At 41.9% G+C, this 12,321-nt stretch overlaps 2 protein-coding genes across 4 annotated transcripts in view; one reads left to right on the top strand and one right to left on the bottom strand.

Annotated features, from left to right (window-relative positions):
* Positions 1–5,300: 5,300 nt before the first annotated feature.
* Positions 5,301–10,883, top strand: LOC137988001 (glycine betaine transporter 1-like). 3 transcript variants are annotated; one of them, XM_068834069.1, is made up of 3 exons: positions 5,301–5,396; positions 6,595–6,649; positions 8,650–10,883. In XM_068834069.1, the coding sequence occupies exon 3, from the start codon at positions 8,780–8,782 to the stop codon at positions 9,977–9,979; it is 1,200 nt and encodes a 399-aa protein (XP_068690170.1). In that variant the 5' UTR covers positions 5,301–5,396; positions 6,595–6,649; positions 8,650–8,779; the 3' UTR covers positions 9,980–10,883. The 3 variants fall into 3 exon arrangements, with proteins under 3 accessions (XP_068690170.1, XP_068690169.1, XP_068690168.1); XM_068834068.1 differs by lacking the exon at positions 5,301–5,396 and adding an exon at positions 6,403–6,506; XM_068834067.1 differs by lacking the exon at positions 5,301–5,396 and having other exon boundaries at positions 6,439–6,649.
* Positions 10,884–11,957: 1,074 nt separating this feature from the next.
* Positions 11,958–12,321, bottom strand: part of LOC137987995 (transmembrane protease serine 3-like) — a 375-nt gene continuing 11 nt past the window's right edge. Inside the window, exon 1 of the mRNA XM_068834062.1 lies at positions 11,958–12,321. This exon is cut by the window's right edge and continues 11 nt beyond it. Within this exon, the coding sequence (XP_068690163.1) occupies positions 11,958–12,321 (364 nt within the window).

Below are 12,321 nucleotides of genomic sequence, written 5' to 3'. Positions count from 1 at the left end.
CTCCCCATTCTCCTCTTGTTATTTGCCTCACGCGCCAACAATACCGCCAGCCACGCAGGCTGGCAGTAAAGTGGTACAACTGAATTGTCATCTGAACCTAGTTTCATGGTTCAACTTATTCAAGTCTCCTATAGCTCAGAGGTAGAGCATCCGAACTAGTAATCGGAAGATCGTAGGTTCGACTCCTCACAAAGGAGCACTCGGATTTTTTCCAAGTATCCCCGAATCACCATTGAATAAATATAATGTCCTCATCTCACAATATAGTATAGCAAAGTCTTCTATTTTGGCGTGATTCTCAGACGGTCCAGGTCTCTCTTGTCACGCACTCTTCTCTCTTTCCTAGACGGGAAATGGAAAAGAGTGCGTGACAATAGCGACCTGCAATGGACGGGAAAAGGAGAAGAGTGCGTGACACGAACGACCTTGGACCGTCTAAGAATCAAGCTACTTCTATTTAGGATGGCATAACATTGTTCGTTTGTTCTTTAACTTGATAATAAAACCCAGAACAAATTTACGGGAAAACGCTGTCAAGGAACACGTGACAGGTTTTTAGTCTTCTCAGTGTGAACATTTAGATGGAAAATCATGCAGAGCCTGCTGTCTGCAAGAGGGGAAACCAAGCTCCTTACAATGGTCTCTCTTCTTTGTATACTCCTTTGTTAACGACAAAGGAGGTAGAGAAAGACCCTGGAAACGAGGTTGGGGAGGAGCAACAACTAGAGAGGGGTACTTAAAGAAATATGCAAATTTGTGCTCTCTTCGTGATATTCCCCATGCATGGAGGTAGTATCCTCCTTGTGCTTCCCTCTGAGCCGTAACGTGTCTGAATGTGGTTAGTCCATCAGAATGAGTGCTCTTGAAGTATTGAAAATGTGAGGATGATTTGGATGCCATCAGGTAGCTGCACAGGAACTGCGCACAGGTCATGAGGAAGGGAATCCAAAAAATAAAGTTGAACTTGCGGATAGCTCAGGTGGATTTTCTATTATCACATAACAATTTCATTTCAACTCGATGAACTCAAGTTGTAAATCAAACGAAGTTCAGTCTTCTACTTTGGTTTCTAGTCGTAAATCATTATTGTTACAAAATTTTAAGTAGAGACGGAAATTAAATGTCGCAACAAAATTTTCTGGTTTCCGTTTTCTCATTTCTTCTCCTCAGTCTTCTTCAGTTTTGCCCTGGCTTGGAGGACTCGCCGCGCATTCTCCTCGAATCTCGCGGGACAGCTACTCAGAAGCAAAGAAAGCTGGTTATTCATACCTGAACTTCATACCATTACACGATTAGGGTAATATAGGATTAGCTCAGTCCTTAAATTTCGCAAAACTTGACGACTTTTTCCTTAACATTTTCACTACAAAGACTGACAGAATATTGAACGTCATCAAGTTCAAAACCGTGATTAGAATCATTTCGAGCCGTTCTTGCTCAAGCGATAATTTATTGACTACCACGTACACTCGAAAACAGCTTTTTCCTTATTTTAATGCATAATTCTGCTCAAGAGCCTCAATTAATCCTTTTGATGTGGAATGTCGGTTAGACGCTGGATAACATACCGCACGTAGCCCAAAATTACCAGATCTCTAGTTTCTGTCTTTTGCAAGCAAACACCGAAGAGATCAAATTTCGAAACTCACTGACAAAAAAGTTATGAACATTAGGTGGATAAACGCCGTGAATAAACCAAGATCAATTGATCCACTACAAATGATGGTACACCAAAGGAAAGACTGCATTTAGTGAATCATACACAAAAACAGAAGGTGACAGTCTTGGTTCAGAGTGTGACAGTCTTGGTTCAGAGCACTGCCATCCAAAAATGACAACGTGCGCAAAAAAAAAAAAAAAGGATGCGAAGGGCATCTGTCTGCGAGAAATGTATCCCTGTCCATCCTAATGAAGCTTAAATGGCAAATCGAGTAACGAGAGGTGGTGCCTCCACCCAAGAGTAGCCTGTGTACAGCTGCCCCCTCCCCTCAGAAAACAATTGCTTCTTCTTGCGTGTAACTGTCCACCACGTGACTTAAACTATTCAATAAAATCGCGCGAAAGTTAATGGTGGGTTACGACAGACAAATATCAATTTACTTAATTTCAAAAAGTTACATTCTTTTCCCAGAGATGACTGCCGAAGACTAACATGCATTAAGGCTAGCTTTTATTAAAATTCAATTCAATTTTATTCACACTGTAAAAATCTCAGAGAGAACGAAGACATATATATGCACACAGATAAACGGATAGAAATGCTGCCGAGACATGGAAAGCTTCTATGGAGGCCCTATGTGCCACCTGGCACGCGGAGGATAGGTAACAGGTAGCAGAAATGCTGCCGAGGATAAGGGAGATGTTCGTTAGGGCTCTTGTTATTTAAAGTATTCTGACGCATTATAATAAATGACAAAAGTCGAGTTTTGCATTTCTCTTCGGCGTCCCGCCCTTTTCTCTTCCGCTTCCCGTATCCCTTTCGTCCCCTATTCTCCCGGGCTTCTGCCCCCTGTCCCCCTCCAAAGCTGAAGCTGTTCAGCCTCGTTCCCAGGGTCTCCATTGTCATTGTCGTCTCTTTCCTCATCGACAAAGAGTCCCTGGGAACGAGGTTGAAAGCTGTCTGGTTAAAAAACAGGTTTGCTTTGTGATTTTTGGCAAATTAAACATTTCAAGCTGTAGAAGACATGTTTATGCTCATTTCATCTAGATGACGAGCGAAAAGAGAAATCGCAAACTGAGGTCCAGATGTTTTTTTGATTCCAGGTCGCCATGTTGGTGACCCTCCGATGAACACCAACATGGCGTCTCCATACAAGGCTCTGTAAAATTGACTGACATGTTTCGGCAAATAACTCAGAAGCGATGTACCAAACAGACTTCAGACGAGGAGTTATTTATGTAGCAGTCTTTTATAACATTTCATTTTATTGGTTTCCGATTTTATTTTTTGTTGCGTGACAGTGAAAACACTGTTGTTGGACCACATGGCGTCTCCATACAAAATTCTATAAACTTGCATGAAACTTTTCGACAAATAACTCAGAAACGATGGAACGCAACGAACTGAGATTTGAAAAGGTGATTAAAAGATTTGTTTCCTACAACATTCCAAGTTCTTGGCGTTTTCGAATTTACTTTTCGTTGTGTGATTGCGTGGCAGTGTGTACTGTATGAAAAACAATTTCGTTCCCAGAGGCCACGTTCCCTTGACCGGCGGACGGGAAGGGGAACGTGGCCCCTGGGAACAAGATTGTCTGAAAAACGAAAAACAGAGCAGGCTCCATTTTTGCCCATCTTGATTCCTCCATTCGCGCATAACCACATTTTCTAACTCCTTTGACCGCAATCCCTTGTGTTTCGAAGAAGAATGTGTTCTCCCGATTAGAGAGCTCGAGCTGCCTCGTTGGTTCGCTTTAGGCTCACTCAATATGCGGGAAAAGCAGATCTGAACAAGTGTTATTGAAATCCAAAGAAAAGAGGAAAATTGGGGGTAACCACGCATTTTTTGAAGATATAAGTGCTACACCAATGTTTGCAAAAACGAAACCCTTCATTTTTGTTTATTTCTTTGCCGTCGTCAGCATTTAAGCCCCTGGCTTTGGCTTTACACCTGCATTTAATTTTATTCATTGTAACTGCGCAATAAATAAATAAATAAATAAATAAATAAATAAATACAACAACGTGAAATGACCAAATTTGAGGTTTTAGGGAGAACGTTCAGCGCTTGAGGATAACGTTCCATTTTCTCCCCTAAATTGAGCGCCACTCATACCAGTTTCGTTTTTGAGGGTTTGCCACACCTTTGTCACGTTAAAATGCTTGGAACAGTCGATTTAACGACGACATACTTGTTGCCTTTGCCTTGGTCGTTGCTAAAGCTCTCTAATTGTTAAAGGTAAGGTACATTGTAAATAACATATATGACGCCTAAAGAGGCAGCCTTAAGGACTGGAACTAACCTGCGATCAGGCCCATTTTTAGCTTCGCCCACATGTTCTCTTACGTTGTCGCTCGCTAAAATTGGGCCTGACCAAAAGTCTCTCAAGAATTCCGGACGTCGGCCAAATTTTGGCCGATCAAACTCGTGATCTGATTGGCTGTTGAAACGCCGGAAGTGAAAATGCCATCGTGATTGCGCGGAGCTCTCGCGAAGTTCTCGAGACTAATCCGCCATAAGTGTACGAAAAAAATTGCTCCCTTTTGTTCTTACAATGCCGTGGACGGTGCAACTTGATTTTATTTGTATAAATGGAGATATGCCATCTGAAACATCTCATAACTTGTCCAGAATCGGGTTTGAATCTCTGGAACGAGTGAAATTAGCGATTCCGTTGTCGAGCGCTGTGGCCATGGGGTTGAAAGTACTTTGGCACAAACTTCCCTGATGTTTTGAAAGCTTAATAGCTGGTTCTTTCAAATGGCAATGAAAGCCGATGCATATTGGTTTCCTGGATGAGACAGGGGACATATATATCAACAGGAGGAGAAATGGCAAGTTACACGAATGCATGTTTTGAATATCTGTGTATCAAACGGCTTTATTTATTTACTGTACATGACACGGTTTGTTTGCACACTTCATAATATTTCCAGTTGATTTAACTTAAAACTCGCACTCGAGAAACTAAACTGGCATGTTTCCAGAGAGATCAATTGTACAACAATAAAAGAAACTTTGCGAGTCCATCTTACTGTTCGTACTCCATCAAAAAATTAATAGCCAAACTTATCATGATTTTACTGCGTGCAATTCTAGAAATACACTGCAACTGAAGATATTACCCGAAAAAATCACCAAAGAAACCTTCATGGGCAAACACGTTAAAGGAATAATGTATTTCCAAACCGTCCAACGAAAAAATGCTAGGTTATCTCAATTACAAATTAAGATGTCAAGGGGTGACCCGAAAACACTGACCCCCGGTCCATGGACCCCCCAACGGACCGGGTCCATGGACTGCTTTATGGACCGGTCCACGGACTATCTCTATGGACCCCCTCTACGGACCCCCTCTACGGACCACCCCAAAAAACACAGAATTAAAAATAAATAACAACTCAAAATTTGTTTATACCTGTTGCCTGTATAGACCACTCTTGCCGATGAAATCTCAGCCGTTACGCTCCGCAAATCAAACTAAGGCTCAGGTGTTACCTTACTTCGCTGTTGACCGGAGTGCTTCGAAACTTTGTTCAGGACAGAGAGGATCGTGAAGCCTGGGGCGAGTTCACAAACCCGCGGGAGAATGATCCGAACAAAAATACAAGTAGAACTTACTTATTATTAACCTTTTTCAAAGGATTCCGGTCCACAGCGAGGGAAGGGGCAATATGTGATTAAATTAATAGACTTTGTACCCGAGCCTGAGCTGAGTGGTCTATCCAGACAACTGGTAAGTCAAATCTTTAGTTTTTATTTATTTTCATTTCTATGTTGTTTTAGGGTGGTCCGTATACGGGGTCCGCAAGGGTAGTCCATGGACCGGTCCGTGAGGCAGTCCGTGGACCCAGTCCGTAGAGGGGTCCATGGACCGGGGGTCAGTGTTTTCGGGTCACCCTGACTGACATGATGTAAACAAGCACTATGGCTCACGATGGTTTATTAAATAAGTTAAGAGTTCCCCGCTTACTCATTCATTGTATCGAACGAAAAGGTTCAGCGATATTCATTTTCTTTACAAATCATGAAGCATAGTGAAAGAAATTAGAATGGAATATAATTAATTGCCACATTTTTTCGAGTCTTGTGATATTTGGAATTGTTTTGGTTTGGAATGTTGCCGTGGATGATGTTGTGTCTGAAAGCGTTTTCTTTGGTTTATACATCATTGAAGCAGTGCTCTATTTAAGCTAAAAGTCCAAGAAGAATTTTTAATTTTGATTGTGAACACTTCCCCAAAACGTCTTCAAATGACTTTATTTCCTCCACCGTAACAATACAATCAATCGTTGTCGGCTCACTTGCACATTCTTTTTGTGCCTTCTTGATGCTATTGTCCTCTTCTCAAAACATTCTTTTTCCCGTAACCTTAGTTTTAAAAGCATCTTACAGGATACTAAAAAAATATGCAATATTCTCTCGTAAAAATTCTTTTCGTTCTGATTTAAGTAAGCTCAAACGTGTATCTTAGACAGATCAATATTCCCTTGCACTTTTATATTTTTTTGAGTACGTTTTAGTGTTTAGCGTACAGTATTGCAACTGCCATAAATAATCGGCGCTCGCTTTATATTGATCCAACGATCCAGCACGTTCCTTCACGCGAAGGTATATCCTTGACAGCTTTCACGTGACATTAGGGCTGCTATTTTGAATGAAAAAGTCCCTTGGGAATTGAGATTATTACTATTGGCAGATTTTATTACCAAATTAGTGGTTCCTATGATCAGAGAGGCTCTAGTGGGGCCATCTCTGATTTGCAGATAGGTGAACAGAAACAAGTTCAATACGATTCGGGTTTTGGAGTTTGTATTGAATTTGGACCACAGAGCCTTCATACCAGGTTGTAGTGGAATATGCACTACACACATTACAGAGTTTTATAATCAGTTGATGTCTTGAATATTTACCACCGTCTTCTTTTGTTGTAGCTGAACCTGTATGGCATTACAAGCCTGGTCACTATGGAAACCGATTTTTTGGAAGGTATGCTCCGGTGATCAATTGCATTGATTAACATTCTGGTCTAGGGATCATCACGGAAATCGTACATGCTTAATGCATGAAAAATGGTTCTTTGGCTGCCAGTCATTTGTAATTACTTATTTTGTTGCCTTCAAAGCCATCTGCCTACTCATAAGTAAATTTAAAGGCGATGGAAATTTGGTCTCTCTGAATGTGGTAAAGATCAGTACTTCAGAATGTCGTGTTCATGGCTAACTGCTGCCACAAACAATCAAATGAAACGCAATTGAATATCGATTTTTCCAAAGAGCGGAGTTCAAATAAAGTGCAGACTGAAGTCACCAATTGTTTTTTCCAGCAAAGGCATCGGGTCACCGCAGTTCACACCCTTCTATTTGTCTGATCAGGTTTCAACTGGAAAAGAAAACAAACAGCGGTTACAAACATTTTCATTTTATACTTGACGTTTCGTATGTTGCAGCATACATCATCAGAAGTGACGGTTAAAACTGTTACACTGAATTTTAAAAACTAGAGCGAGGAACTGGTGACTAGTTAATAACAAAATCGTAACTTCCGGTAGTCGATTCTTCCGGAAGAAATTAATAAAGAAAAAGCTTCTCACTACCAATGTTTTCATGTGTGACTTTGAACAGAAATGGTTGGCTAATGTAGCTTCTCGTCCCTCCATTTGGTTTAGATATATGGATGACACATTTTCTTTGTTCGACAGTGAAGCCACTGCGGCCAGTTTTCTGCGTTTTTTTAACACCAGACATCCTAATATCAAATTTACAATGGAACTTGAAGAAAACCAGGAGATTCCATTTTTAGATGTCCGCATTAAGCGCAATCTCAACAATTTCACAACAACAGTACATCGCAAAACAACTTTCACTGGCCTCTACACCAAGTGGGACTCTTTCACTCCTAGAAAGTATAAAATAAATTTAATCTGCACCCTCACCTATCGCTGCTTGCGCGTCTGCTCGAGTTCTTCCTTGTTCAGTCGACTCTCTTCGATCTAAAGAACACTCTCCTTCAAAATGGTTACCCAAGAGGCGTTCTTTGTTATAACATTAATGATGTTTTGAACAGACAAAAGAACAGGTCTGCTGAACCTGCCACCACTGTTCCTAAGAAAGATATCATTCTTGTCTTGCCTTTTTTGGGCTTTCAAAGTGAAGCTCTTACTCGACGTGTTAAATCTTGTATTAGTAAGTTTTATGGCTGTGTCAATCTTAGGGTTATTTTTCAAAACACTTGCAGGGTTAAGTCTTTTTTTTCCCTACAAAGATCGTTTCAGTCGTTCTCAAAGATCAAAAATAGCATACAAAGCCAGTTGTTGGTACTGTGATTCCTTCTACATCGGCAAAACAAAAAGAAGATTGCATGACAGGAAGTCCGAGCATTTCAAAGCTCTTACACAAGTCGGCCACGCCTCTGCTGTTGCAGACCATACAATTTCTACCGGTCATAACATCAAATGGGACCATTTTGAAATCCTCGCAACTGGAAAGTCCGACTTGCAGTGTAAAATTAAAGAAACGCTATTAATCACTGACTTAAAACCCTCTCTCAATGAAAACATTGGTAGTGAGAAGCTTTTTCTTTATTAATTTCTTCCGGAAGAATCGACTACCGGAAGTTACGATTTTGTTATTAACTAGTCACCAGTTCCTCGCTCTAGTTTTTAAAATTCAGTGTAACAGTTTTAACCGTCACTTCTGATGATGTATGCTGCAACATACGAAACGTCAAGTATAAAATGAAAATGTTTGTAACCGCTGTTTGTTTTCTTTTCCTGTTGAAATTGAAATGGCCAAAGGACAAAAGTATTTCTGATCAGGTTTCCTTGGTATTAGTTTCCCAGCTTATCGGATAGAGGGATGGGTGTGGTGTTGGTGTAGGGTGAGGGAAAAGGTGGTATAAACCTCTTTCCTCATTGGGAATTAGGATATAGCATGCACTTCCCGTCTTCAATGAAAAGATAGCTTTTAAACATGTGGTTGGATTTACAGGTACACGGATAATCAACGTGCCCAGGACTCCATCAATCTTACCTTGTTCCATTGGGGTATTCACGGATGGATTGTGTACGTTGTGGTGGGTCTTCTCCTCGCTTTCGTTGGCTACAGGCAGGGTCTCCCCATGACCATGCGCTCGTGCATGCATCCATTGATCGGTGACAAGATTTACGGATGGATGGGAGACGTGATCGATATCATCTCCGTTGTCTGTACCATGTTTGGCGTCTGCACGAGCTTGGGTCTTGGATTGATGCAGTTAAACGCTGGAGTTCATCGTCTGAAGGACGCCATAGAATTCAGTACCCTGAAACAGATTATTATCATCTGGTGCGTTACAGCCTGTGCCACCGCCTCCGTGATAAGCGGTATGAAGGTGGGAATCCGACGTTTAAGTGAGATCTGTTTTGCTCTCGGAGTCTTCATCATGATGTTGGTATTCTTCCTTGACGATCCTCGACACACGCTCAACTTGATCGTTCAGAGCACTGGTTATTATACGCAAACCATCATACAGCTTGGCTTCCATACCGATGCTTTTGCACAGATGGGAAACGCGCCAGACAACAAGGAGAACCAGGAATGGATGAACGATTGGACCATCTTTTACTGGGGCTGGTGGATTGCCTGGTCTCCTTTCGTGGGAATGTTTATCGCCAAGATCTCAAGAGGACGGACCATTAGACAGTTTCAAAACGCGACCCTCACCGCCCCAGTCGCCTTCTCCATCCTTTGGTTCAGTGTCTTCGGCGCAGCGGGCTTACAGATGGAACGAAACGCTGCGATCAAAAACATAACTTGCTCTTCAGTTATTGGCGGAAAGGATGCGACAGAGTCTCTCGATGGCTTGTACCGATTGTCTTGCCGCGGCAAAAACGACATGTGGTTTGACGTGATGGAGCAATACGGCGCACTCGGCACCTTCCTTTCCGTCCTCTCCCTGTTTGGCATTGTTCTTTACTTCGTTACCAGTTCCGACAGCGGTTCCCTTGTGATAGACTGCCTCTCAGCCAATGGTGACCCCAAGCCTCCTGTTCTGCAGCGTATCTTCTGGGCTCTCACAGAAGGAGCTACGGCCACAGCCCTTTTGTACGTTGGAGGTGACGAAGCACTGACCGCCTTGCGGACAGTTTTAATAGCATCAGGTGTTCCCTATACCATCATGCTGTGCTTTATGTGTGTGGCTGTTTGGAGGGCCGTGAAAATAGAAGCCGGAGACCTTGATGTGAACGGACCTCAGTTCACCACTGGCCTTCTGGATGTGCTCAGCAAGCCAACAATACAAAGCGTGGAGAAGGTTCTCCTCAGCGTAATTACACCTTGATATTGTATGGGCGTAGCAGCTGGAGAGACGGAGAAGCCAAACGGAAGGAAGTGGACTCATATGCTGATACTGGCGATACCCTTCTACGGGTGGATCGGGCTTCTTGTTTGGGGGTTCTTTGTCTCTGGCGTTGGCTACGTTGGATGGTGTGTCCTGCTCGGCTTCGTCGCATATGCCTCAGGGATTCGTCTTTCGATTCGCGAGAAGTACGGAATCAACGGGAACATGGCGGAAGATTTCTTCGCAGTTGCTTTCTTGTATCCATTTGCAGCCTACCAAATGGAACATCACGTGAGAAATTATAGGCCGAAGAACAGAAAGGAAGAACACTACTTCGCCAATGGATCTGCGCGACTTTGTCTGTCAGAAAACCCATCACAGTCGTGTTGTATTCCTCAAACAGAAGAAGAGAAATTGCTAAGTGATCCAAACGAGAGAAACACAAACGTTTAAAACCCTTTTCCGGGACAATCGCAGAGACTCGTATCTTTAGCTAAGTTAGTTTTATCCCAAATCAATTAAAAGTTTCGTTTTGTGATGTTTCTTGAGACACAAGATGGTTGGACATCTCACACAAGACAAGACAAACTATGTTTGTGCTAGCTCTTGAATCTAACCAGGTATTTATTTGAAGGCTTAGTTGATCTTTTAAATCCTTCAAGTTCCAATTGCAATAGTTTACTTCAAATGAAGCTTAAAAGGTTTGTATAAAGTTTCGCTTTTGTAACATTAAATTAAGAATGTAATTTGTTTAGAGACGTTCTGTTAATTATTGACTAGTGCGATATTCAAAGAAATTCGAAGTAATTTAGGGTTATTTATTATAACGCTTTGGTAAGTTATATCACATCTTTGTGTTAAAGCAATGTTAAGGATAAAAGTAATAAATACGTTAACAATTTTCTATAGATCTCTCGTCGTTCAATGAAGCTATTATAGGCAGGGCTTTATAGGCCACTTTCGAAAATACCATAATGCTCTTTGTATGTCCCTCCATATTTTGCAAAAGCATTGTTTTTGTTTTCTCTTGGGACCATTGTTAAGTCCCGAGAGAAACTGGAAACAATGCTTATGCAAAATTTGGAGGGCCGAGGGTTTTCTATAGGGACCATTGTACGTCCCAGAAAATTGGCGAGTTTGCCGCTTGCATTTTCTGCACTTGTGAATGGTACGGAGCAGTTCTCCACTTAGCTACGGTTTCCCAGGAAGAGCGAGGAGCTCTTCTCTGTACACCTTAAAAAGGGTAAAATCGCAGAAATTGAAATGATAGATGTCCGTTGGAGAAGAGATGTGAATGCCGTCTGCAAAAACTCACTGTTTGAAACTAATTGTTTTTTCCCTGAAGTCATCATTGCCTTTTAAATGTCCAAAGAATATTTGAAATCTCATAAGTGGAACGAGCAAATAGTTTCCTTATAACAACAAAAAACTTGGATTTTCATAAAAGTGCTGTTTTAAAAGAACTGAGCTGAAACTGGTAAAAAGGGGAAATAGTGAGACAAAAGAACAACGTTGGTTGGTTTTTGTTCACTAAAAGCTTTTATTCTTGCCAGTGTTGATCTTAAGAATTATAGCAGAACACCTAAACTACCTAATGTTTTTCTGCCCCAGAAGTTTTCAGACTTCCTGTGCTTTACTGCTTCGTAAAATACCGTAAAATTCCGAAAATTCGCCCCTCCGTGTACAAGCCCCTCCAAATATACGCCCCCTCAAAGCGGCAACGCAAAAAACCCTCCGTTAAATCGCTCCTCCAAATATAAGCCCCCCAGGAGCTTGTACTTGGAAAATTGCCCTCAAATACAAAGTAAAACAAAGCAAAAACGGTAAATTTACTTCCAACTATAAGGCTAGCCCAACCGATTTGGAAACGCAAATTTCCCTCCGAATGTAAGCCCTTCCAAAAATAAGGCCCTCGAAAAGGGCCTTTGAAAAATATAAGCCCCGGGGCTTATTTTCGGAATTTTACGGTATTTGCCAATTAATACTTTTCGATATGATGGTGAATCCACATCAGGTAGCGGAACTTGGCATAGACGCCATATTTTCCCTTGGCAGCGCAGCCGTGACCCCAGCTTGTAGCTCCCTCAAGGTACCACTTACCATTGAACTCGCATACCATTGGGCCCCCAGTATCTCCCTGACAGGCATCCACTGTAGCCTCCTCAAAACCAGCGCAAAACATGGATTCATGAATTAATCCGGGTCCCCAGCCTGTGATATAGCATCGTTTCCCGTCCATTAGAGGGTGAATTGTGTCTGGCAGGCAAACATTCCCTCGTCCTTCACCCATTGTCGCATCCGTTTTCAGCCGTAGCAGCTCGAATTCAATAGGCTTGTAGTAG

Source organism: Montipora foliosa, unplaced genomic scaffold (genome assembly GCF_036669935.1).
Source record: "Montipora foliosa isolate CH-2021 unplaced genomic scaffold, ASM3666993v2 scaffold_401, whole genome shotgun sequence".
NCBI lineage: Eukaryota > Metazoa > Cnidaria > Anthozoa > Scleractinia > Acroporidae > Montipora > Montipora foliosa.
This window is presented reverse-complemented; position numbering and strand designations above follow the sequence as displayed.

Coding starts and splice junctions, on each gene's coding strand:
- LOC137988001 (XM_068834069.1), top strand. CDS start 8,780: ATGACCATGCGCTCGTGCATGCATCCATTGATCGGTGACAAGATTTAC.